The 26,806-nt window shown below is 35.7% G+C and overlaps 1 protein-coding gene across 2 annotated transcripts; it reads right to left on the bottom strand.

Moving 5' to 3' along the window:
* Nucleotides 1–21: 21 nt before the first annotated feature.
* FEZ2 (fasciculation and elongation protein zeta 2) lies at nt 22–26,806 on the bottom strand. Of its 2 annotated transcripts, XM_083856386.1 has the most exons (9): nt 26,397–26,806; nt 24,919–25,027; nt 21,727–21,843; nt 20,158–20,302; nt 17,249–17,517; nt 14,409–14,489; nt 10,577–10,652; nt 8,359–8,424; nt 22–2,203 (listed from the first exon to the last, which is right to left on the bottom strand). In XM_083856386.1, the coding sequence occupies exons 1-9, from the start codon at nt 26,630–26,632 to the stop codon at nt 2,187–2,189; spliced, it is 1,116 nt and encodes a 371-aa protein (XP_083712512.1). In that variant the 5' UTR covers nt 26,633–26,806; the 3' UTR covers nt 22–2,186. The 2 variants fall into 2 exon arrangements, with proteins under 2 accessions (XP_083712512.1, XP_083712513.1); XM_083856387.1 differs by lacking the exon at nt 14,409–14,489 and having other exon boundaries at nt 26,397–26,802.

The following is a 26,806-nucleotide window of genomic DNA, read 5'->3' as shown; positions in this document are numbered from 1 at the left end:
ACAGAGAATTCAGCAGAAAAGCAGATTTGCACAGTTCTTTTTATTCAAATATTTTGAGATCTGTTTTTATTATGTACATATATAGGTATACATATAATACTTGCCACATTTGGCAGCTGTTGTTTAATGCATACAAGGTAAACAGGTACTTTTCATAATGAAATCTTGTTTAGTCTTTGAGAGGCATGAAATTCTCAAGCAGATGCTTAGCTCACTAAAACTCTTTCTGGTCTGTATTTCCAGTTTCATTACTTTTAGTAGTTTGTGACTTAAAGTCATCCAAGATTTGTTACAAGTAACATAAACTTTGACAGAAGTTTTTTTGTTGTTGTCCTTTTCTTTTCTTTTTTTTTACTCTTCTCTTAATTTTTGTTGTTTTATTTTGCTCCATCTTGTCACTTCAAGCCTCATCAGGAGATTGAAGCACCTCTGAATAATCTCACACAGAGACATGGTGGGTTTCACATGTGCACCTTTTTTAAAATAAAGCAGGGTCATCCCCTTTGCCCATTTCCAGGCATCAACAGACAACATCAAGAATTTCTATATAAAAAGCATGCTGTAAAATGAATTTATAACACATCAGCTACAGAAATAAATGGCTGCTTTCTTTTTAGAGAAACCACAAATGAATTAAAATAAAGCAACAAAAAGCTTCTTCACATATGCCACACTTATGGAGAGGATCTATTTATTCCTGAGCAGGCTGGCAAGTATCCACTGGTGGCCAAGTGGGGGAGAGGGAGGAGAAAAAGAATTTTAAGCTGAAAAAGGCACAAAAGACAAAAATATTGAGGCCTTTTAGAAAAAAACCCAAACATCATGAGAACTATCTTCAAACCATGTTGTTTTACTGATCAAAGTAGTATTTGCTGATGATGATAAAGTTGAACATTAAAGATGATGCAAGGTATTCAGGATCAAATTTCTCTTTAACTAACAAAAGCCATGAGGGCTTTAGATGGAAAAACCTGAAGAAAACACGTTTATCTCTTTAGAACCTTATATTCCAACACCTTCAGATATTCAGTATATACATCTGGATGAAGAATCAACAGGAATTCAACCTAGAAAAAAGTGAGTTTTTAGGGGGGTTTTGGTGGTTTTTTTAAAATTATTTTTAATTTTTTAAATTAGTACTCCTTATATTTGAATCTCATCTTTTAGACTGGGAAAATTACTTGTGATAACTATTTAAAGTTGAGATTTTGGGGTATGTTTCTTTTACAGGACTTGTAAAATACATTCTCATCTGTTTGAATACATCATCACAGAGGAGACAGTGCATACAATTTACAAGAGATATTTGTAGTAAAATTCAGAGATACACAATAACAAATATTTCAATATAATACTACCTTTGAAGCCAGGTGCAAGTTTTTCAAACTGTACATGTATTTTTAAAAAGATACTGCCTTTTAAAATGTTTATATATTGAAGCATTTTCATTAAGATCAAACACCTTTTAAAACCAGTAAAATTATAGCAGCAATATGGGAGAATATCTAAGCCACATGAACATTATTAATTAAAATAAAACCAAACATGAAATATTACATTAGTCAGATGTTTGTGTTAATACCAAGAACAAATAACATACAATTATTCATGTCAAACCAAGAAATCTGGATTTGTTAATCTATGAACAAATCTGTTATACAGTTCAAAGTTACCACTTACAAAGCAGTGTTGATTGCTGACTTTCACAATCATCTTTCTGGAGTGTTATGGAGAACTCACTTGAATCTTAAATTCCAAGTCGACTAAGATTTTTTTTTTTTTCATCTTCATTAAGGAACTAAGGATGTTTTTAAATATGGGTTCTTTAAAATGAGGCTTATTTTATTTACACTATTCAAAGTTTACCTTTCCTTCCAACAACAAAATGTGCAGGAGGATTTACTACATGCTATACAATGTAAAAATAGACTTTAAAAAGGCAGAACAATGCAAGTAAAACTGTACAATGTTTGTTCCCTGCTCCAGTTCATTGCACTATTAAGTTAAACTGGATGAGTTGTCATGCCCAGATGACTTACTGTAGGATCAGAAAATCCACACACACAGAGGAGGTAAATGAATACTGCTTTAGGTATAGTGCCAAATGAAAAAATACTATGAGTTATATCCAAGGAAAGCTTCTCATCACTGAAAGGAGCATGGCTAATTCTGAAAGGCAGCCCTCTTCATGTAGGACACAGAACTGCAAAAAAACCACAAATACACATTGATAAATATCAGTGAAGTGGTCTGCCTAAAAATGTATATACTAAAATACTTAAATTTTGGATTCTACCCTATTAGTAACACAGTAAAATCTAGTAATTAATTGAAACCAGCAATTAAGTTTTCAGCCTCTCTCAAAAGGTAACGAAGTGACACAACCCACTATCTTTAACTAGTTATTTATCCAGAAATGAGTTAACTAAAGGTCATGTCTTAAATAGTGTTTTTTAAAGTGCTACATCAGAAAACAGAACATTAAGTAACAGGTGACGCATGCAGTTATATTTTAAAAATATGCCCTGACAATTTGAGATTCTAACTCTACTTTCTAATTCTGGTGCGTGTACTAGAGTCACATAGTGGCAAGATAAGACATGTCCTTCATGTGTTTCTCATTCCTGTTTTGATATAAGACACAAACCTCAGAGCAATCCAGCTTTCAAACCAATGCTAGCACAACACAAAAGCAAATAAAGAAGTCAGGTGTAACAATACAAACAAAAACTTCAAAGGCAAGAAAATAAATGTTCTCATTAACTGAAATACTTGCATAATTTAAAAGTAGAACAAGATGCAAATTCTTGCTTCATTAAAACAAAAAGAAGTTTTTACTTGAAAGATCAGGTATGAAATAGCAAGGAGAAAGACGGGTAATTCTCTGCTTTCAAGACATCTACATTCAGAAAAAAGAAGAAAACAATACTAGACACTTCATGCATTTTACTAACTAGTAATGTATAGCATATTATTTTTAGCACTCTATTTTGCTACAATTACTGTTTGAGGACAATTAGAAATGAACACAGCTCAGAAAAAAATAAATGTTATAAAGTTTACTGTAATAACACATCTGATTTCAAAGGCAAACATTTCAGCTGTAACTACATACTTACTTATTTTATATAATAGCTACATAAAAATTATCCTTGCACACAAAGCTAAATCTTCACATTTTGTAAAAATTGGAAGTAAAGGAGTAGCAATCTTGAAATAATGTGTCTAGATGTGATACCAGACAACCTCCCCTAACACTTAATTCTGTGTATACACTGATTATATTTCATATATATCATTGATTTGTTCTGGAAGTAGCTAAATTAAGGAACTCTTGTTTCCAGCAGATTTTGTCAGATATTCTTCACTACCCATATAGCAATAAAACAAGCTAATTCCCCTTCTCACAATGCTGTCCTCAGCTTCTACTTTAAACCTGCTGTGAATTCCATCCCAGCAGGCTCTCCCCATGTTCTGATGCCCCCAAAGAAACAGGAGCCCCTGTATGGGCATGGAAGTAGGTGAATACATCAGACCCAAGGAGATGTTGGCTTTTCAAGGCAACAGCCATCAGCTCAATGCAAACAGCAGCTTGAGTCCTTCTCCTACCTAAATGCTGTTCCCTACAGTATTCCTGTTACTCCCACAACACCTGCTTCTGTCTTCTGTGGGGTTGAAATTGGCAATTACTATTTGTGAGACTGAAGAGACAAACAACTGCACTGAGGCATTTTCTTCAGAAAGCAACCTAAACTTGCATACTGCAAAGATTACAGAAGCAACTATGCTACATATAATATACATAATACTACTAATAAAAATATTTGTTTTTATAATATATAAAAAATACTACTTGCATTATCGTACTTGGCAAATTAATCATTATGCAGAAAGTCATTACATTATACACGCAACAAGAAAGACTGAAAGCTTTAAAAAGAAAGTAAAAATTCAATGAGCACTGTCCATACAAACACACTTTCATCAAAGGACTTATTACTGTTGCAACACCTAAACCCAATGCAGCTACAAGTTGTGACAGAGATATCTCCATCTGCTTTACAGCTTAATTTGTGCACAAAAAACTTAGCTTATTTAGGTCCTTCAATGGACATAAGCAGAGTGTTTTCAAATCACATTGCATTAGTTCAACCATCAAAAAAGGTTAATACAAAGATGAGAACAAAGAGCATTTAAATACTGTGACCTTACTAATCTACCAGCTTCAGTCCAGAAATGTGCTTTCTAAGATAAAGAATTTCACTCTTGGTTTGGTATTTCTTTCCCTGTCAGTAAATTCATTCCCCTACCCTTTTTCAAATCCCAGTTTCTTCTTCATGACTCCTAGTGATAAAATATAATAACAATATTGATATATTAAAATACATTCGGAAAAAATCAAGAACAATTGCAAATGCTGATCAGTTTCATGTTACCATTAATTTTAAGTCTAAATCTATAAAATGTAATATGAATCATATGCTAGTGGGAGAACAACTAGAGTTCACTTGCAAAGCAAATCACTAATCCCCTTTCATTATTATTAAGTTCAGGATAGAAATGTTCATTGAGAAGTAAAAACAAACAGAATCTCACAAAAGGAAAAATATCCCATTGAAAATAATTTAGGCTGCAATAAGAGGAACACGAACAAGAGAAGATAAGCCGCTACACTGTACCAGACTCTTCAGAGGGTATGTACTTAGTCTGGTTTTGGGATACTTACCTTTGAGGAGATTTTCCTTACAGAAAAGATCCAGGGGAGAGCTAAATGACCCCTGGAAAGAGGGACTTAAGCATGACAAGGAAAATGATGATATTTTTAACATTTTGGGGGACACAAGGGGGCAGTAGAAATTGGGGAAAGAAGGTTCTTTAAAGAAAGCAAGTGCCAGAAATAATTTCAAAACTAATAATCCCATTGAGAAATGCATATAGAGGTGGTTTTATCCCCTAACATGAAATGCACTGAGTTGTTCTTTTTAATTTCTTTATTACACTGGATTTGCACACACCATGTTTTGAAGATTTCTATTTCCAGCATTTCAGAAGCTGGTTATGAAAAAAAAAAAAAAATCTAAGAACAATCTGTGGTAAATACAGGTCAATATCAGATCTGGCTGCAGAACTGTAGAACTGTCCTTCAAGTTCCAGCTCTTGTTCAAACAACTTTACTCAATCATTACTAAATGAAGATAGTGAGTATTAGCACACACAGAGGGGGTCTGTGTGTGTCTTCCTACATGATCCAAATTTCAGAATTATTGGATATTTAGTTCAAGTTATTCAGGATAACTGAGAATTTGTGAATCCTACAAAACACGCTGGAATTCAGAGAAAATATAAATTTATTTCAATACCCTCAGAACACCAGTCACGTGGTAAGATTTCTTGTTACATCAACAGTTATGCTCAATCTTACAGTTCCATTCACAATTCCATGTTCACAGCATTTGTTCCTTTACACTGTACTAACATTAGTCAGTTCTTGCTTCTGAACAATTCTGAACTTTTCAAAAGTGACCACTAATATCTGGGCAAGTCTATTAATAATTCTGTGGACAGTTTAACACCCACATAAGACTATATATCCTAATTTTTTACACACCACAGAATAGCAAGACAGTGCTGCTTTAAAAAAATAATCAAGACCATGTTTGTAAGATTTTTTTTTCTGCACTGAAAAAAAAATAAATATATAGAACAGAATATGAAGTTTGAAAAAGAGTTTTACCTCTGTGCAATCAGATGCCAAACTGGATTTCCCATAAAGCTACACATATCCTAATGTCATATGTAATTTATTGTCTGCTTTTTCTGCTGCAAGACTGGAAAAAAATGATCCTCAAAGGAACACGTACTTAACAGATTTTAACAGAACCAACTACCTTTGGTGATATAATTCACATGTTTCAAAATTTCATTTCTTGATTAAAGCTTAAGAAAAAGCAATAAAATCCATTCAGTGTAAAATGAATACAATTACCACTATACTATATGGATTATACCACTGGGTTTTGAACTTCTTTCAGAAAACAAATTTAAACCCTCAATCTCCTTAAACATTTTTACCTTGCCAAGACCTTGTTAATTGTTACAGTGAAGAGAGCAGAATCCTCAAAAAGTAGGTCACTCCTTTTATTTTGGAATTTAAGAAATAGGTTAGAATTTCAGGTATTAAAGCTCAGCTGAAAGTTGATCTAAGTGGTTGTAAAGAATTCAACCAAACTCTTCTTAACAAGCTTTAAAAATAATGTCCCAACAATGGAGTGGTGGCTGAGAGTATTTTGTGCCATGAAAGCCTTGCGGGAGTTTCAGGTCAGAAATTTAAGTGGCAGATAAAGAGCAATAGGTTACAACATCAGAAACAACTGGGAGACTTTGCCTGTGCCACAGAATAAATCTACAGTACAAGGTAACTCTGTTAGCTGAGTTATAAATATTTAACATAATGTCAGCCTAGCAAATGAAGCTTAGTTGAAGCTATACTGAAAGGAAGAGTAAAATTCCATGCTCACTAGCTCTGTGCTCACAACTGTCTGCCATGGAGCACACAAACACACACAGGATGAAGAAAGGCTTGTTTCTGTTCACTAAGGAAGCGGTAGCTGGTGGCAAATTGCCTTTTCCTTTCACTATGAGTGACCTGAGTGATTACTCTTCATGTTCCCACAATTTGTGTTACAAAGTTTAAAGATAACACAGTTTGCATATGACCCACGACCAGTTTCATCCAAGACACTTAATGCATGATCTTTTTGCAATTGTTGCATCTCACTAGAAGAACATCCTTCATGATTTTTAAGTAATGAACATACAAGAGGCAGGAAGGAACTGCAGTTCAAGCTTCCTAGATCATCCTCTCAATATGTTCACGTCATCTACTTTTATAAGCCCTCTTTGCTTTTAAAAAAGATTTCTCCATTTCCCTAACCTGCCAATTTCTTCTCAATATCCCAGTAATCTGAAAGTTCTTTTGGATAGCTACATCTAAAAATAGGAGAAGACACTGTGAAGAATACTGTTAAATCCAGCCACTTACTACCAGTTGTATTATGAAGAGCAAACAGTTTTAATTACCGACAACAGTCTATCCTCTTGGGTCAAAGATTCTGCTCCACTACAGTTTAGTGCCATCACCACTAAAAAAAGTCTTGACCATGATCCCACATGTCACACATCTGTCTAATTCAGGAAGAACTTTCAGAAAGAATAAGTAAACAATGGAAAATCAAAGGAATCAACTGGGAGGATCTCTACATTCTTATTGCATGTGGCAGTTCTTCAACCCTACACAAAACTTAGAAATGGATCTCTTTCAACAGGAAGTCTGTTGGAGCTTCCAGAATATTGAATGGCTTTTTTCAGGTTTTTTGAGTGACAGCACACTATATGTCACCCATAACTTAAACCTAAAAGTACTTTCAAATACTTGTGAGATGAGATTATGAGAGTAAGTTTGTGTAAGAAACTCAAAAACCTTTAAAAATCATATGGAGTGAGTTAAGTCAAAAGACAGTATATTTGAAAAAAACATGAGACTTGGAATGTATGAGACCCAAAGAAAATAAAAACTTTTGGGGCATATGAAAATCAGACTATTATAAACATTTTGGTGGCAAACAAAATGGCCTTCATCCTCCTTCTGTACAGGTATTTGCTCAGATCTCAGGAGTTTGATGCATTTGCTAAACTTTAAACACTGATGAAAATTGTATCATATGCCAAGAATTAAGTAAGAACATAAGCATTAGCAAGATCTAAGCAAAAATGAAGTCAGATGAAGACATTTTAAAATAATTTAACTACCTGGAACAACTCCTTTAAGCTAAGGCAAACAGTATTTTTCAATGTCTGACATTTTTTAAACACGATCAATGTGTAAGACTGGAAAAGAAATGACTTATACAAAAACTTTTAAAACAAGATCTGAAGAAGGCATAGTAAGTAAAATAAATACTTTTTTTTATTGCTCAGAAGGTAAAACTTGAAATGAAGCTGTAAGCACTTTGCATAGCAAATGCATTATTACCATGGGCAGTTTGAGTTCCAGCTACTGAAAGAACTGTACAATGGAAGATTTTAACTATACCCATTTCACTTCATAAGTCAGATTCCTTTGTTCCTACTGATTTCCTTCAGCAGTTTGCTGTATTTTACTAACACAAACAAAATAAACATATTTTATTTATGAACTGTATGCTCAGAATGCCTGGACAAAACAGAACATAAATGAGAACAGTGTTTGATTGAAAGGCAACATAATTCATGAATCCTGTAGGATCACTATTTTCAAATACACATTATATGTAAACTAAGTTAATTTCAAATCAAATCCCAGCTGAGAAAGATACTCACCCTTTAAAATGTAGTCTGTTAACAAGCTTGGCACTTTCTCGCTATCCTCTTTCATGGCATGCAGAACTAAAATATGAAAAAAAAAATCAGATACTTAGCATAAATTAAACACAACACTTAAAAGAAATACCTTGGAGCAGTTCCAACTACTCATAGAGATACTACTATGGAATGTAAGAAATCTCTTAACTGAAAGGTGAGAAGATACAATGAGACATCACATCCTCTCCACCTTTCACTTGTGTAATTCTCACTGAGCTCCACAGTTTATGGATACAAGAGTCCCTTTTCATGTGGTTAATATTACAGTAAAATGCCATCAGTCATAACAACCACAAATACAACAAGCACCTCTTCCCTATCAAAAATTCTCACCAAAAGAAAGCCACAACATCCAATACTAAAGTATGCTAACAACTATTGATGAGCTGGAAATCTCAGGACAAAAAAGTCTGCTACATTACTTAATATGTTTGATCATTACCTCATATAATGGAAAAATTATGTTAATGATTCAATGGAAGTATTAGTGGTGCTTTTTTTCCCCTCCTTGAAATGATGATTATTATCTGCTGTGGGTTTGAAAAATCTTAACTACATGACTAAATGTGTCATTAACTTACAATAATGCAAAAATGTAATTTTGTGACATACATGAATGGATCTTGTCCATCTTGCCTATTTCTGAAGAAGGAAAACACAAGGACAAGTTTGACTGGACACATATAAGCCTGGCTGTCACTACATAAAGAAAAACAATAACTATTCTTTATTAAGTGCTCAGGACATGACTGAAAGAAGCAAAAATACAAAATTATACTGAAAAGCAATATTTAATAAACTCTAAATTCCTCATATGAGACTCCAAATTATAATGTGGTTTTTTTAACTTTTATGTTGAAGTAAGACATTAGTGTTCATAACTATGGAGTAATACAGACCTTTGAAATAAAAACCAACTGAACAACCCTGAACACCTGCTTTACAGCCTGCCTTAACAACAGCAGAGACAGTGAGTCACAAATCTGTAACTGACTCACAGGCTCAAGTTCCAACCAGCCCACAGAAATCAATATTGTTAATACTCTTTACAATGCATTTGTGTAAGACATTTTGTTAATAAACCATCGAACAACACAAAACGTTTTCAAGAGGCTTTAACACACGCTTAATAGTGTCAAGTGAAATTTAAATATGGCAGGAGGATAAAATTTCATTGCAAAAATAAACATAAAATGAGAAATCCTTTGTCACAAAGTAAGTATGAATTAACACCTAAGGCTGCCAACTATAGAAAAATAAAGGGAACTTTAATTCCTATTTAAACATTTCATTTACTCTGAAATTAATGTAATATTTATTTTCTCTTTCCAGGAACCAACCAGTGAGCCTTTTACCACCCCTCAACCACCTGTGGAATCACAGAACTGCTGCTGAAAATCACCTTAAGACACAGTGAGATTCTCCACTGAGAGCTGATCAAATGCATTGATGCCCTCTACCATCTATTTTTAAATTGTTCCTATAAACATCCAATGAAGGAGATGCTATTGACTCCTAGTGATGCTCTGTTGTATTAAACCACCTTAATAAGTAATTTTTTTTAAACACAACCTTGACTTCTTGCAAACTAGAATTAAATAAAACAATAAAATCAAACAACTACAGGGCTTAGAACTTAAAATAATTTTGAGGATCTGGCCTAAAAAAGGTGTGAAGAATGGGGAATTCAAAGCATTGCCAAAACTCTGGTTTGGAATTTCTAATTATCAAAATTTATTAACAGCAAAACTCCCCCACTAAAACCACAGAGAGAAGCTATTTTAAAGGCAATCAAGTGCAGTCATTATGGAACTAGTTCTAAGTGTCTTGACATCCGCTCCATTTCATCAAAGTCAGTACAATAACCTCAATAAAGGAAATGTAAACAAACAGGGATATGTCAGGCTCTGTAAGACCCAATTGCATGATATGTGGCCAACATCAAAACATGGCAATATTTACTTCCTGATACATGCAGGTTTCTGGCCTTTGGAGTTTCAGACAACAGCTAGGAAACAAACCCAACATGAAGGCTCAGAAAAATCTATGGTTAAAATCATATCTTTACATACATGCCTTAGGGGAAGGGGAAAGAGAGAACTGGATGGATTCATTGGCTTTGAGGAGCCACAACAGAAAATACGAGGAAAGGATATGGGGAATTTCATATGCTCACTTTTGGTTAATGTTTGAAGATCTTCCACAGATGGGGGTCCATTTTTCTTCTCATAAGGGATGACGGTTGTTAAGTACTGTCAAATGAAAAACAGAGTTACTTGACAGTCCTTTCATGCAACTCTGTTGTTTGCATTTTATTTTGTAAAATTTGTAGCAAGTGAAATTGCTAGCCACAAATAATCATATTTCAGAAGAGATTAAGATTCTACCTTTCTATCTCAGAGCTTTTATCACAGAAATCAAGGTTGTTTTATTTTTTCCAAATCAGGTGGCCACTAGAAGTCATGCAGCTAACTGTTCTCTCTGAAAAGAAAATGATGTTGCCCCACAGTTAGGTGAAAATTGAAACAGATGGCTTTCACCTTCTGCTGCTATACACTTCCAACAAAAAAGAACAGAGCAAGCCTAACAAAACACAGTACCCCAGAATACAGAATTTGATTTAAATTATCAGTTTTGATAGTTGACTGTGCCAACGGATAATTTCAAACCAACTCCTTTTTATTTCTATTTACTGAAATCTTTAATTCCTGTCTGCTTTAAAAAAAAAACAAAAAACAAAAAACAAAAAAAAAAAAAAAAAACCCAACAAAAAAAATAAACACAACAAAATTTCTTAAATCTTTCAAGATTTTCACACCTGCAGTGCAACTAAGATTAATTTTCAAATTCTTGACGTAACCCTGCTGGTCTTTTATTACAGGCATTTTAGGTGACATCTTACTTTGCAGCCTATATGAATGCATAATCTCCTTAAAGAGGTCAGAATTTCAAAAGTACTAAAATAGCTGGAATTTTCCCCAATGGAAAAGTTTCCTAAAATTTCCCTCAAGTCAATTTTTAAAGAAGTAAACAGGAACTTTATTCTGGTTTTAGAGCTACAAGGCAGTAGGCAAAGTAACCCTCAATTTTCAATTTCTTTTCCAGGAGATGTAACCAACAAGTATCACCAGAGAGCTGTGCTCTTAATAAAATGACCAGAATTGATAGCTAGATATAAGGCTGCTGAATCTGCCAATGGCAGAGATGAAAGTGGATCTACTAACACAAAAATCAGATTTCTGGCTGTTTTTTCCAGCCTTCAGAACTAACCTTCATTCTACCCTTTACCTGGACAATAAAATACTAGGATATTTTGCTGTAACAGATATCAACTAACCGTGTTTCCCTTCTCCTGTAAACTTCACCTTCCATTTTTCCTCTCTAACAGTAGCAATTAAAAACAAAAAAAAGGAATTCCTTCATTTCCAGAAATACTTTCCTTCTACTCATCAACTTCACAGCTGTAACAATCAGTCTCTATAATAGCACTATAAAAACTCATTTCCTGAATTGCTGTGGGAAGGATAACGTATTATGAAAAGAAGGAAGGAGTGACTGAAGTGTAGCTTACTGACGAGACCAAATGTTAAATCTGCTGTGACCTCTAAATTTTTGAAGCAGATTTGATGACATGATAAAGCCGCAATTCCCACTGCAATTTTTCATCACCTATGAAAAGTGTTTGATATGCCTCAAAATCAAAATGAAGATGACTGTCTTGAATTTTCTTTTGGATATATGATCACAGGAAGAGCTACCAATATTTCAGTATCTTTTTTTTTTTTTATTATTACATTATCAGGGAGTTCCCACTGGAAGTTTCTCTTTACATGGTGAAAATCTCTTAAGTAATTTTTACTTATGTCTCAAACACATGCAGAGAAAATGGGACTAAGATTTTAAAAAGGGAAGTACCCACTATGAGATGGTAGTAGAAGGTAGTAAATACCATTAAAATTAAAAAGTGGAAAAGAGTTATGAAAAAACTATAGAAACCTGTCAAACTTTTTTCCATTGTAACCTTATGCATAGGAACTTCTGGCTTCCAAGGTACACAAAAAATTGTCTGTCCTTGCATTTTTTTTCATCACAATTCCAGATTTCTAACTGACTCCTCCCTGCTAGTAGAAAACACTTGAACGTGAGTTTATAATGACATCCTGAAAAAAACCTCTCAAATTTATACTGTGAGAGCAGCATTAAGAAATCGAAGATTTGATACTTGTTCAATTTTGCAACTTGTTGCAAAAAGATTACACCAGCATCTCAAAAGCAGGGCTAGGGTCTGGTAATGAGACAAAGAATCCTAATCAAATAAAAACCTTCCAAACAGAAAACAAATGCCATAGGAAAATGGATTTCCAGGCATAAATCATAACAGAGCTGGTATCTTTTCTACCTTTCTACCCTGTATTTAATTTTAAGTTCATATTACTTCCATGATTTGCTTTAATCAGGAAGGGGAATTAAAAAAACCCCATAACCATAAGGATACAGAAAAAGATAAATCAGAAGAAAAGCATGATCAACATGAAGAATAACATTAGTAAATTAACTCAAAAAATGACTGGAAGAGTTACTCAATCACTGTTATTTTTAACATATGATTACGCTACTTATGTTTGCATAGGAGGCAGTGAAAGTCTTTTAGCCAAAAGTATGATGGAGTGGCATAGCTAAATAAGCTCACTTTATGAAAATATATTATATTTAAAATACCTAAAGATACAGGTATAAACAGCTGTAATTTATGATGAAGATAACCAAGAAAAAAACAAAACAGCACATTGGTACAGCTTTACCAGTACTGTGATAATGCAGAGTGATAAAAACTCCCGTAAGGTAAGCTCTGTGCATGTGTTCAAGATCCCCAAAGCTGAAGACAAACAAATAACTGGATCAATGTATTCATAAATTCTCATACATACACCTTGCCTGAGAAAGTAGGCAGGTCTTTGATTTCTAGCCTCATGATTACAGAATTACTTGAAAGGAGTTGTTTTACTTATCAAACTCCTCTGCAGGATACAACACTCATCTTCCAGACAAAAGCCTAATCAGCCTTGACTTCTAAACTACCAGTCAATTTATTGCCTCAGTGGACTTCTCACCAGGGAAAAAGAATAACTCTAATGGACTCCTCTGACAAAACTGCATAAACTAAAATAGTGGGTACACATTAAATAATGTAAAATACCAATACTTTGTAGTGTGCCAAAAGACTAAACAACAGCATAAGCATTAGCAGTTCACTAAAATTCAGAATGCAGTTAATAAAATACACACTACAGATGTGAAACAGCAGGCAATTTATTAGTTGGAAATAAGGCATAAGAATCTTGCTTCCAGGGTACACACAACATCGATGTGATGCCCACTGAAGCTGTCTCTCTGCTCTACATCTCAGTATTTAAATAGCCAATGAAAAGACACAAACTTGCTCATAGCTCATGTATTTTACATTGGTAATCTGCATTGCACATATTTGGCTACTTTTAAAATCATGCCGTTTTCAAAGGCAAAAGACAATACAGTCTATACATTTTCCAGGTGCTACTCTGTAGATGTATCAGCTATGAACATTTGAAGAAAAAAGAAAACAAACCCTTTTTTCATTATGCAAGTTGCTAATGCTGAAGGCTGAAACACTACATCTAACATGATCTACATTCTTTGACTGGTTATTGGATTTTTATAGACAATGTAAATGTTATGCAATGTATCTAAAGCATGCATCATGCTAAAAGAGACTTTTAGTCTGGGCTAAGAAATAGGGGTTATTAGCTCAGTGCAGCAGACTATGAAGTGTTGAATCTTTTGAGCTGCTGAGGAGAGAAAGAGACTGCAGGCTGATCAGAAACCTGAGGTAGGGAAGTAGAGATTCCAGCATTTTTCCTGCTTTTTCCTGTCTCAGCATTTATCTTCAGCTACTGTCAAATTTCAAGCTCTCAGCTCCTACCAAAAGTGCAGGCAAAGAATGAGAAAAAAGGGAGAAGATAGCCCAGCACCTGTTTCTCTCCACTGGAGTTTCCAAAGGTGTGGCGGAAGCCATTCTGTATGACATTTGAGATCCCTTCCATGCTGAAGCGCTAGAAGTAGTGAAAACATAGCAGAAAGAAAAAAAAAAAGAAAAAAAAAAAGGGACAGACAAAAGTTCAGAAGACTAATAATCAGCATTTATCAAGGCTATGAAAGACAAATGGCAAAGATAAGCTCCAAAATGTATTTCAGCACATTTGTATTTCTTCACTCACCTAATTAATTTTTTAAATTAAAAATCAAACCTTATAACGGCAGTTAAGCCTTATTTCTGCACCAAAATTTATTCAAACGGAATCTTCACACTGCAGACTTGATAAGAGACTTGCCTTTTATGGCTGTTTCATTTAGAAATGTAAAAAAATAGCATTTTTCAAAGTTCAGCTCACAGTAAAATCCCCTCTAACATTTGTGTTTGAACAATGTAAGTTCAGAAACATTACTGACACCCATTTTTCAGATTTTAAGCATGTACTAGAAACACCAATTACACATTGGACTAATTTTCAGTTCCACCTCTTTAAAACTTTTTATGCTTTCATGCTTCCTTTTCCACAATTGAAACAACAATTAGTATTCTCTATTTTCTGTAACATCATAAAATATACACAATTAGATAATAACACTCCCATATTGATTTCAAGCTTCATTGCATGGAATCATGGAATCCAAGTGAAGAAGATACAGTATCTAATCCAACTACATATTTTTCCTTTGCAATCCCTTTTGCTTGCTGGAGAAGTAAAAAAAAATAAAAAAAATCAAAACAGTTTTGATGTTTAGCATGTGATATAAAATCAGCAAGTGACATGAACATAAAGAGAAGAAACAGCCAAGCTGCTGACACGGGGCACTATGATAAGCACACCTCAGCATGTTTATCTGAATGTATTTATTTACGTGAGGGGAATAAAATGTGCTGGAATACAGTATTCTTTTACTTTCTAAAGCGCACAAGGTCAGTAAAGACATCAATTTTGCTGAAGCCATCTTAACTCTTTTAAGATATCCTACTTGAAGGAACGGGTATCTTCAAGCCCTGACTATTTCTAACTGCTCCCTGATTTCCCCTTGTGAGAGAGGTAAAAGTTTAGAAGTCTAAGAAACTAAATTATCCAAAGATAGTAAGAAGGAAAAAAAAAATTAATATGCCTTTTTTTATATGCCTTTTTTTTCAGTTATAGTATCTACAGAAGAACTCATTTTCTTAAGAGTATGAGAATTTAATTCTTCTTCCAATCTTTGTATTTAAATTAGACATTATTATATTAAACAAAATGACCAATGAATACATTAGCAGAAACTCAGTCTTCACTGAGCTACTAGAACATACATACTATATGCACATTCTCAGCACGTAAAAAAAAAAAAAAAAAAAAGGAATAAAAAGGATTGTTGAAGAAAGGAACCTTGAACCTTGCACCTCTTTCTGGGAGATGGCTCTCAAATCTGTCCTTGACGGCAGTGAAATCTATTTTCAAAGGAATCACACACATGCAGCTGCTGTCTCACCTGCGAGGTACTCTGTTCAATCCCTCTTAGAAAGAACCTGACACATCTGTATCTTAAAGCAACCAAATATGAAAATGTCTTATCCTGGGACCATGTAAATTATACCTGAAAGCATCATTCAAGTTTCTCATCTTTAAACTAACCAGAACACGTTTGTCAATCACTTGATTCAAACTTCAAAACAAAGTAATTATTTTTCTTTCGAGGCAGAATATCCCTTTTTGGTTTTCCATGACTAGGAAGGAAAAGGGAACTATTCACTGTGCTCTTATAAAAGGATGACAATTTTGTATGGTTTTCCAGACATACACTTTAAATTTCAGTAAAACTTGCCACACACACAAACATCTCTCATTTGACAGACAAGATCAGAATCCTACTGGAGTTACCTGATATGACAGGTATCTTATGCTTGTAAGTTTAGAAATAAATTCTGAATTATTAATATTTCATTATAAATGTTTATTCCTTACATTTCAAAAGCAAACCCCAAAACCTTCTGATGATGAACTGAAGCATTCTTTCTGGGACTTAACCAAGATCTACAAAACCACATTTTCTGCATCCCAGAAGAGGCACTAAGAAATTCAAACATTAATACGTCACCTAAGTAATTTTAAATTATACTAGACAGATAAGAAAAAAAAAATTGCATTGACAAGGTGACAAGCTAATGACCTAATTTCTTTTGCTCTTTGACTCCTCTTATCCAACTCTACTTGAAAGACATTTTTTCCTTTTGTTGCTATGTTCTGTAAAGAATAAAAAATTTATCTCCTCCCTGTACACATGCACTACACTTTGGCATCCTTCCTGTCTCTTGTTGAATGTAGTAACTCTGCCACAGGTTAGGAGATCCATGGTAGGACATTCACTTTTTCCTACCTAGAAACCAGCATGATCAATAAATATCTGTGCAACTACAGCAATAATAGTACTGAATTTCCTGCAAGACTAACACATACTAAAATTCACCCAGTGAAACCAAACATATAAATGAATTTGCCAACTGACAATAGAACACAGAGCAGTACATCCAAAGACAGTATTTTTTTGCAAGAAAGGTATGCTAGTTCCAGGTTGATTTGCAAACAGTTGAAGAAACCTTTTCTGAATATGAGAAGAGTAAAATGTATGACCCTGTGAAAAAAAAATCTCAATAGGAAGAGCTTAAGCCTTGTTTGTGAATGAAGGCATGGAAGTAGGAGTACCAGGTATCTTAATATAATCTAGGACTACTACTTTCCATAGTGAGAAAAAAAATTAAATGTATAAAGACTTATAAAAATTTTCTTACTGTTCCAGGCATATGACCTCTTTCTTGTTTGCCATTCTGAGGACTACCATTTTTCAGCTTCTTTTTCTTCTTTGCTGTTTCTTTGTGTTCTCTCTGTTTGTTTTGTACTTCGATGAGGACAGAAATGAAGCTGTTTTTCACTTCCTTCTCAAACTCCAACTCATCTCGCAGAGCTAGCTGCTGCACCAGTTCCTCAGAATAATCCTTAATAGCAGTCTCAATTTCTTCTAACAGTTCATTTAATTCAGCAACAGACAATCTTTTCACTCCTACAAACAGTTCATACAAAAAGTAGTATGTCAAGATTTTAAGCATGAGAAAACTTGTGGGAGTTACAAGAAAAACATACTCTGAAATTTCTCAAAACAAAAAATTCAGTTTTAAAGCCACATAGAACAGAACAATATTCCTAAAGGAATAAACACATCCCAGAGGTGACAAGATTAGCAACAAAATATAAAAGATGGTTACACTTTCTACTTACTTCCGAGAAATCTGTGATAATCTGTAAATATGAAGAATGTGCTGGTAGTTTATGCTGGAAGCTGAAGTAAGTGCTATAAACTATTACTATAAACTATAAACTATTCCTTTCCTCTGCACTCACTGTTCAAAGGAAAAGGCTTTCATATTTTCTGAACTATTGGATGATGCATTACAGATAGTGCAAGTATGACCAAGAAAATGTTTTGAGGCTTGCTTGGGTTAAAAGTGAGCAGATCTTTGAGGAATGCTTTCTGTTCCAGTTTAGGTCTGAAACACCCAGGAAGCTGGCAAGTCCCAACAGTTGCTTTGTCAAAGAACATAATCTTATTTGGCACTTGAGAAGCAGCTAGTCCTGATTACACTGACAGGTACAATCTGTTTAAGGACACTGCATGGATGCTTTAGATGCTTGCAATTATTTAGTTTCATTGAATTAGTATAGCAAATATCCTGTTTCTTGTAAGGGAAAGCACATAAAGACAGGTGTTGAAAAATACAAATAAGACAACAAACTACAAGAAAGTGTAGCTCTTAGAAGCATCAAAGGTAGTAAATAAAATCTGAATTTTTTCTCTTAAATTTCAGCAGGGAAAATTGATTGGAGAAAGCTCCTTGTCACTTAACTGAAGAGAAGGCAATGAAACCTGTTAAGACAATTCTGTGTCAAGGAGCCACAGTTTTTCAAGGTAGCTCAGGCCTTAAACTCTGTTCCAACACTGTAACAGTACTGAGAGTGAGCACCCGTGAGGCCTGACACTTAAGAACCAGCCTCACAGCCTGAAATACCAATTGTTGTAAAAACATAGCTGTAGGTTACCCAACTGCAGTCCTGACTGATGACAGACCAGTTGTCATTATCAAAGTCTTGGAAGGGCTGCATAGGAAATACACAGCTAATGCAGTTGAGTGGAGACAGAGGAATTCAAGTGCAGGAGACTACATGGACTGCAACTTAGTAGGCTGAAGAACCCACTCGTGCAACCAAGCTTTATTTTTGGACTGCCTTAATGTATGTCTTTTCCTATCCAAGAAAAAAGTAAATACAAGTGATTTCCTACTCTAAATCCTAAACGAATGAAAATCTCTGATCTATCCTATAAAAACCAGACAGTTTTGAGGAAAAACCTGTAAAAATTTCAGAGACATTCAGACCAATTCTGAAGCACCTTCACACACTAAAAATAGGTAGCAAGAGCTTTTAATAAAATAGTGACCTGAAAGACATGAAAGCAGATTCTGAGAAAACTGGTGAAGCAAAGTTAAATTATCTGTCAAAATAACTCAAGGCATTATTTGGTCCAGACTGACCTTTAAACTGTAAAGATGCAACAGACAAGATGGGCTCCTGAGGCAAAGCAAAATAGATATGATATGAAATACCAAGCAAGCTTGATTAGCTCCAAACCTTAAGACATATGGAACTGTCAGAAAAGCAGGAAGCCCTGCTGAACACAATACATTTTGCTTTCACATTCCTGAAATTTATGTGTTGAGACAGTTAAGAGACCATTTTCATGGTTGGAATCTCTTCCATAAATCTGAAATGTAGCAGAAACTCTAAGTCATGCCACAAGAGGTCAGCCAGTTTTCTGAATCTCCTACAGAGTTGACCCAGACTACAGGAAAGAAAGCACCAAACTTTTAAAGAAAGGGCAAAGTAAAAAGATCATCTACCAAATATTCTTTGTGTCCCTACTACCTTCTAGAATTCATGTTGGCAAATGCACAGATTAAATAAAATTTTCCATCACAAAACTGATTAGTCACAGGTTTTTTACATACAGTTCAACCTACTACAATTAAATTATTCATCTAATTTCTCTTTTGCTTCTGTATAGGGAAGCACAGATGATTTCATTTGAGTAGAAGATACAAAGGATATTTTTAACTTTTAAGCTTTCTGAAGAGGAATGGAAAGGGAGGGCTGAAAAATATGCATGGTCCTTATGGGGCAAAAAAGAAATGGTTGCTTATTTGTGTTACTGTCTATCAAGATATGTTACAATGACTGAAACTGTATCAAAGGTATGGCAAAACTTTATTTACTGAATAAGCTTTCAAGAACTTTAGCTGATCTTACACAGTGTACTGGCATCAAGAAAGTGTCTCACTTTACAGAAAATAATGAACTTTAATAAAAAATGACCAACTTACCACTTTACCCATGAAGGAATTTCACAGTATTTGCTTTAAATTGAAATTTCTATAAGGTCTTATTTTTGTTCTTAGTCATAAGAAAGCTGACAAAGGTTAAGTCCTCTATGTACTAAATCTAAGCTATTATTTCAAGACATTTTGAAAATACTTATGAATGCAGATATTTCATAAGAAGGATTTGCTAAGAATCAAACACATGACAAACTTACCCTTTAAAATATTTTCACTAAGCATAAGAGCAAAAATACTAAATAAATACCACTTACTCTCTTCATAGCTGTTGTTTGTACTGGATCTCTTGAGGGTCTGAATTTCCTGGGAAAGGATAGAGAGTCGATCTGATTGGGTGGGTGTTTCATCGTCTTCTGGATCAGGCGATTCCTGCATCATTTCCTCTATTTCTTCAATCACCTTTGAAAAATGAAAACCTTTATGAAAACCCTCCTACATGAAGAGCTTGCAATTTGAAGCAAAGCTGGATGAAACTACCACCAAGACTGGATGGAAGAGGATCAGTAGAATTGTACTGACATGTCCTCCTCATCCTTGCTCTCTCAGCATAATCACACCTTGGAACAGTAAATTGGTGATGGCATAGCAAGCATGTGTTGAAACCAAGGGGGAATTTCTATATGAAGGTATTCATGATTCTATTTAAGAGAACTAAATTAAAGACTAAGCTGGAGTATTTTTTCTGAGTATTCAGTTGAAGGAATACACAACAAAAATCAATTATCTCTCCCACTCTCTATTTTATCACATTTCTCTATGTAAAAGAAACACTTCTTCCTCCCTCAACAACAACAACAACAACAAAACCCAGAAAAGAAAACAAACAAAAACAACAAAGAAAAACTCACAAAAACCCCTTTGAAAAACCAGAAAGCCCCTCTTAACATGCTGAAAATCAACTGTGCTTGTGAGAAGTTTTTTGAACTGATCCACACCATAACCTGAAGCTGATTTGCATCCCTGGGCATAAGACCTGAGCCAAACAGAAAGTATGACAACAGAAATTCTGTGCATGGATAGCTTACTTTACATCACATAAATGATTACATTTCTACAGGCTAAATTATTAACAAAACATCTGAATAGATAACACAGCAACTTTTAGAAGTGTATAGGCTGTAGTCAGTGCTGAGATCCAATTCAAGTAAAAAAGAGCCAAGGCAGTTCAAGCAGTCCTGTCTCCTGTACTATTAATAATCGTGTTCATCAGAGTTCACAGCTTAACCATTGCTTAACCATTTAAGCAACAACAAAATAGATTACTTGTTTGCTTACTAAAGCAGGATCTTAACAGACCTTATTCTCATTAACCTTACTCAGAAGAGTAATTTTCAAGATAATTGAAGTAAATCCATGGATTTAAAGACTTTAGATACCAAGTAATTTGAAAACTTAGTAGCAGAAACACTGATCTGCCCTCAAGTTAGGCAAAAACTTCAAAGAGTTTTTGCTAACAACAAAGCCCTGTGAAACCATGAACTGCCCAACAGCCATGCTGGAAAACTACAAACTCGACCATACCACTAAGATTCTGAAAGTATCTTTGCTTTTTAACACATATATTTAATTTAGTAGCATTCCTGACTAATTCATGGTAAGAAATAGACACAGATTTTGAAGACCCTGCACTATCAACCTCACCTGAAGTACTGAAACATTTTTCAAATCTGAATGATGTAATGATATCTCCCACATTATTAAAACCCTAAACAAAGAACAACCAAGAAGCTCAGCTACAGTGAAGAGCAACAACAACAACAAATAAAAATAACAGATTAAAAAACCATTCTACACCAACAACACTGTCTTGCAGAACACTTTACCTGCTCTGCTGTGAAGAGTGGCTCTTCATTGATGCAGGAAACAATGATAGAATGCATATCCAACTGTTCTCTCAGCTCTTCATCATCTGACAAGTCAAGGTTCAAGTTGTCATTTACCTAAAAAGCATGAAAAGGTGTATTTATATAAATATATATACACACCTAATGTGAGGGTATAAAATGCACGTAACGCGTACCAAAAACAAAAGGGGAACTATCATTGAATTTTAAGAATGAAACTGAATTTTGGCCTACAATAACAGAATCAATAGTTCTTTCTGTCAAATAGCCTGGAAAATGAAATTAAAACTGCAACTGGACAAAGTTAAAATTGCTGTCAGTCTTTAATGTTGGTAAATAATGTCCTTACATGAAGACAATATACACACTGACATGCAGATATCTACATGGGAGGTTGTCAAGTAAATACTTAAATCTTAACTGAAGACTGACAGATGTCTACGTGGGGTGAAAAACTTGCCTATAATGTCTAATGTTACACAAACCTCTGACTTTAAGTGCTTTTATGGTTCCACTTTGTCACGTAACAAAAGACATGGAAAAAAGCTGAGAAGAGTCGATATTGAATGGTGATATCAGAACACTGGTATCATCTCAGATTATTAAAAAAAAAAAAAAAAAAGTGTTGTTGACTATCTCAGGGTCTTTTCAAAAAGAGAAGTAACACTATTCCCATATATATACCACCAAATGATATTCATCCTTTCAAACCAGAGATATACTTACACTAAGAGACGTAAGTCCCCTCTTTAATAAGTCAGGCATATTTTACTCTCACACAGTGATATATCCTGGTTTATTTACAAAATTGTTTCTGTACTTTGTTTATTACTAGATTCCAGCCTAGAAAAGCCCCTCAAAGCTGCAACATCTGCCATTTGAGCTCAACTTCTTCAGCTGATCTTCCTAATTTACAAGCATCATGACTGGCTGTACGAAGTCCTTGGTCCCACAGCATCAGTTTTCAATTTTTCTTGTAATTCCTTCAACTTTCTCAGTTTCTCCAGAAACCTTAATAATTCTCAGATTAATTTTGAACCTGCAACCAATATCCTCAGATAGCTCATCTGCAGTGGAAAACACACAATTTGCACTTCTTCAGCCCTCAGTACGAAGTCAAATGTCCACTTTTTTCCACAATCTGAATTCCAGTGACTGTGAAGTGACAAGGCTCCACTAGGACTCTCTCTTCCCCTACTACACAGACACACTCCAATTTGACATTGTTTAAATGTCTGCTTTCCTCAAATATTTTTTCATGCACATAGGATATGACAACAATGATAGGACAGTAAGCAAGGATAACAGTTTATCTAGAAGGAGATTTGCTTTCCCTCCTGACATTTTCAGAAACATTTTGAGAGACCTTTGAATACATTTTGATAATATAGACTAATAAACCACCAAAAATGGCATCAGCTGTAATCTGGACTAAAAGGAACATCTGGCTTTCCACCCAGCCACACTCCATGCCTCCTCCTGTCCTCCTGCTACCAGGGAATGACCCATTTAAAAGTAATCTAGTGAAAACAAAGCAAACAAGGAATTGCACAACCCCATTCCTTGTACCACTATGCACAACACTTCCACCCAGCCACTTCTTTCAGTGTCAGAGATGTATAAAAAACCCAAATGTATAAAAGTGTGCATAGACCCGCCATGCAAAGGAACCAAGACCTTATTGAATTTGTATCCTTCCCTACTACAACAGGAGGAGAAATCTTTCTGCACTATTTCAGTAGCATATTATTAGGTTCAAATGCATCAGGGAAGTGTTGCTTAGCTGTTAGTTTTCATTGTAAGAAGATAAAACAAGATACTAGCTGGTCCATATGTGCTGTCACACATCCAGCAATACTGCTGAACACAAGGCAGGAGAAGAAAAGTATGTCAGAAGTTCCTCACAGCCTTTACACATCAGAAGGCATGCCATGTGGAGTGAAAGCTGAAAAAACTTGAGATACGTTTAATTTATGAACTGGTTTTCTCTCTACTGGCAGCATACCTAAGATTTTTTCTAATCCAGCAACACCACTTTCCACTTTTCAATGTACTTTCTTCATAACTTCCTGCAAGGAACTTTCAAAAACTATATGAAGCATTTTCTTATATATTATATTTAGCTCTTTTTTCAAGAAATCCATTAGCCTTCCAGTCCATTTTTCCCTAACACAAGGTAACAGCATGGCAAGGTTGTATTTTTAGTTAGAATGTAAGAGTTTAATTACTCTAAAACCACTTATAAAATCTGAACAAGGACTCAATGAAAATTAGAAAAAAAACAAGTCAGATTCAAGGGATAACCATGAGACTCAAACCAAGGAAATGAGTTCCAAATTTGCACCTTTCTCTACTGAACCCCAACGTCTCCTCTTCAGCAGAACAATCTTTGCTCCTGTCACAGTAAAAAGCATCTATTGATTACCTAATGGATGGGAGAAGCCAAAGCATTACCTGATTCTCAGATTACACACACTCAGGTATTTTTACAACATAACTGAACTTCACTATGTATAAAAGATAAGCCACTAATTTCCTCAGAAAACCTGTGAGATAGGAATTTCTCCTAGCTTTTCCTTCTGAAGTGTTTTAATCCACTTTTAAGATCATCAGAGGACAACCCTTTTTATAAACCTCTCTGAAGCTCTTAATTCCCTGTTCCTGCCCCAGAGAACAATTTTAACTCTTAAATAAGGAAAACAAAACAAACTCTTGCACTTCAGTGTCTCCTGGGCCACCTTTCTTGTTAAAGAAGTCATCTGACTGTGGAATTAGATGAACTTTAGAAAGTCTTCACTGGATTTACTAAATCAGAATACTCCTGCCTCTTTTCCTCCCTTACCCAGACCAGGTTTTAACATGAATCACAGAGCAAAAAGATTTTATGTGAAGCACTTTCTCATTTTATGTTTTTTTCTATCATGCTCTGGCTCTAATGAAGAGTCGTTCAAAACTAACCCTGAATTATTCCAGCCCAGGGAGATGCAAACATACATCAATGTTTTTTTTATTTTATTTTTAAAAAGCCCTCATGTATAATGGCAAGTACTAAAAATATTTTCAGCCACTTAATAACAACATTAACATTAATAACAATACAAGTGCAAACAGTTTTACTTCCCTGCTGAGAACTAAAGATCCAAAGAGGTACTTCTGCTGATCAGAGCTTACCCCTTTTTCTGAAAGATTCAGTGTTGGCAAGTGCAAAGCTCTGGTGTGGGAAGATTTCCAGTCAACTGGCATCACGTTACCATAATTATCAGTCAAGGCATTCCAAATCCTGGAGAAAAGAATAAAGGAACAAAAATGCAGACCCTAAAACAAGCAGCAACTGAATCAGCAATAACCATAATCCTAATAATCATACATCTCTACTAGTAACTCTATTTTCCTCCCTAAATATTCATCTGCAAGTTACTGACAATAGTGTTTTAAAGCAATGAGGAAATGTTTTTTGAGAAACATAATTTACCTCCCTTTTTAAACAACAAGGTATGCACAGCAGTGAAACAAAACAATAAATGAAGACACGGCTTCCACACTAATTATGTAACTACACTCAAAATCCTTTCTGGGGGTGGATCAGCCTTTCCTTCAATGAAATTTGAGCTGAGCTATAAATTACATTCCTAATGCTGTTTAGCACAGGCTGAGTAGCAAATTCTGAGCCAAACATTTTCTTTTTTTTCCTTTCCATTTATAACAGAATAATGAAAATGCACAGATCAGACTAAAATTTTGGAAGATTTTTTTTTTTTCCCTAAAAGTACTCAGCCCATCACTCCTGTCCTTGGTCAGTCTTTACTGTTTTTCTAGAGTGTACATCCTCTCTGGCTTCATGGTTCACTGAACTTACCTCACTGCTTACACCACAGAGCTACTATTTTGCTAACAGGCTTTTTTTTTTTTTCTTTCTTTCTTTCTTTCTTTTTTTTTTCCTTTTTTTTAAATATTTTTTTAAAATTTTTTCCTTTTTAATTTTTTTAATTTTTTATTTAATTTTTGAATTTTTTTCCTTTTTTATTTTTTTTTTTTTAATTTTTTTTCTTTTTTTTATTTTTTCTTATCTCAGACCAAGACATACAAAATTTACTATAAAATAAGAAATAAAAATATCAGTAAAATAACCTTAAAAAGTGTACAGCAGCACGGCTCAGAAAGCCTCTATTCCTCAGGGGGAAAAAAACCCCCAAACAATTATCACAGTTACAGCTGTAATTCTGCTCTTCGCCTGCTTTCTGCAGTTTCCACGCTCAATTCCAAGCACTGAGACAGCGGGCACTTTGCAAGAAGCTAAACAAACACTAACCACCACTAAGCACTTCAGAATAAGTACTTCTCTCTCTCCCGGCGGGGTAGGGAGCTCTGGGATGCTCACACGCCTCCCTGGCAGTCGGGGGGATGAAGCCGGAGGGCTCCAGGTCCAACCCGCCCCGGGAGGCCGAGAGTGCCCCTTGCCAGGCCCAGAAAGGCTCCGGCCGCAGCCCCGGGGCGGGGAAAGCTCCGCTCCCGCAGCCCACAAGCCCCGCCGGGCTCGGCCAGGCCCAGGGGCAGCTCTGACACGGCAGGGCAGGGCAGGGCTGGGCTGGCGGGCAGCCCCGTCCCCTCCGGCCGGGCCCCCTGTCCGCTCCCCCCCGGCCCGCACTCACTCGTCGTCCTGCAGCGCGCTCTGCTCCGTCAGCGGCCGCGGCGCAGCGCGGCTCTCACTGCCGGGCCGGGCCTGCGGGGGCTCGAAGCACAGGGACAGCTTCGCCCCGAGATCCGCACCGCCCCAGCCGCCCTTGTCGCCGGCAGCCTCGGGGCCGCTCCCGGCGGAGGGCTGGAATCCCGAGAAGTCCTGCCAATCGCCCGGGTCTCGCTGCGAAGCCGCCGCCGCCGCCGCCATGGCCGCTGCCGCCGCAGCCGGGGACGCGCCGCTGCGCGCTCCCGCCACTGCGCGCTCCCGGGGGCGGGCGGGGCCGGGCCGGGCCGGGCTGAGGCAGCGGTCACAGAGCTGGGCTGAGGGCTGGGACAGCGGTCAAAGGGCCGGGCCGGGCCGTGTTACTTTTGACTTTTTTGC

The sequence above is a fragment of the Zosterops lateralis genome (genome assembly GCF_965231275.1).
Source record: "Zosterops lateralis genome assembly, chromosome: 3".
Taxonomy (NCBI): domain Eukaryota; kingdom Metazoa; phylum Chordata; class Aves; order Passeriformes; family Zosteropidae; genus Zosterops; species Zosterops lateralis.
The sequence above is the reverse complement of the archived record's forward strand: the minus strand, read 5'-3'. Positions and strand labels throughout refer to the sequence as shown.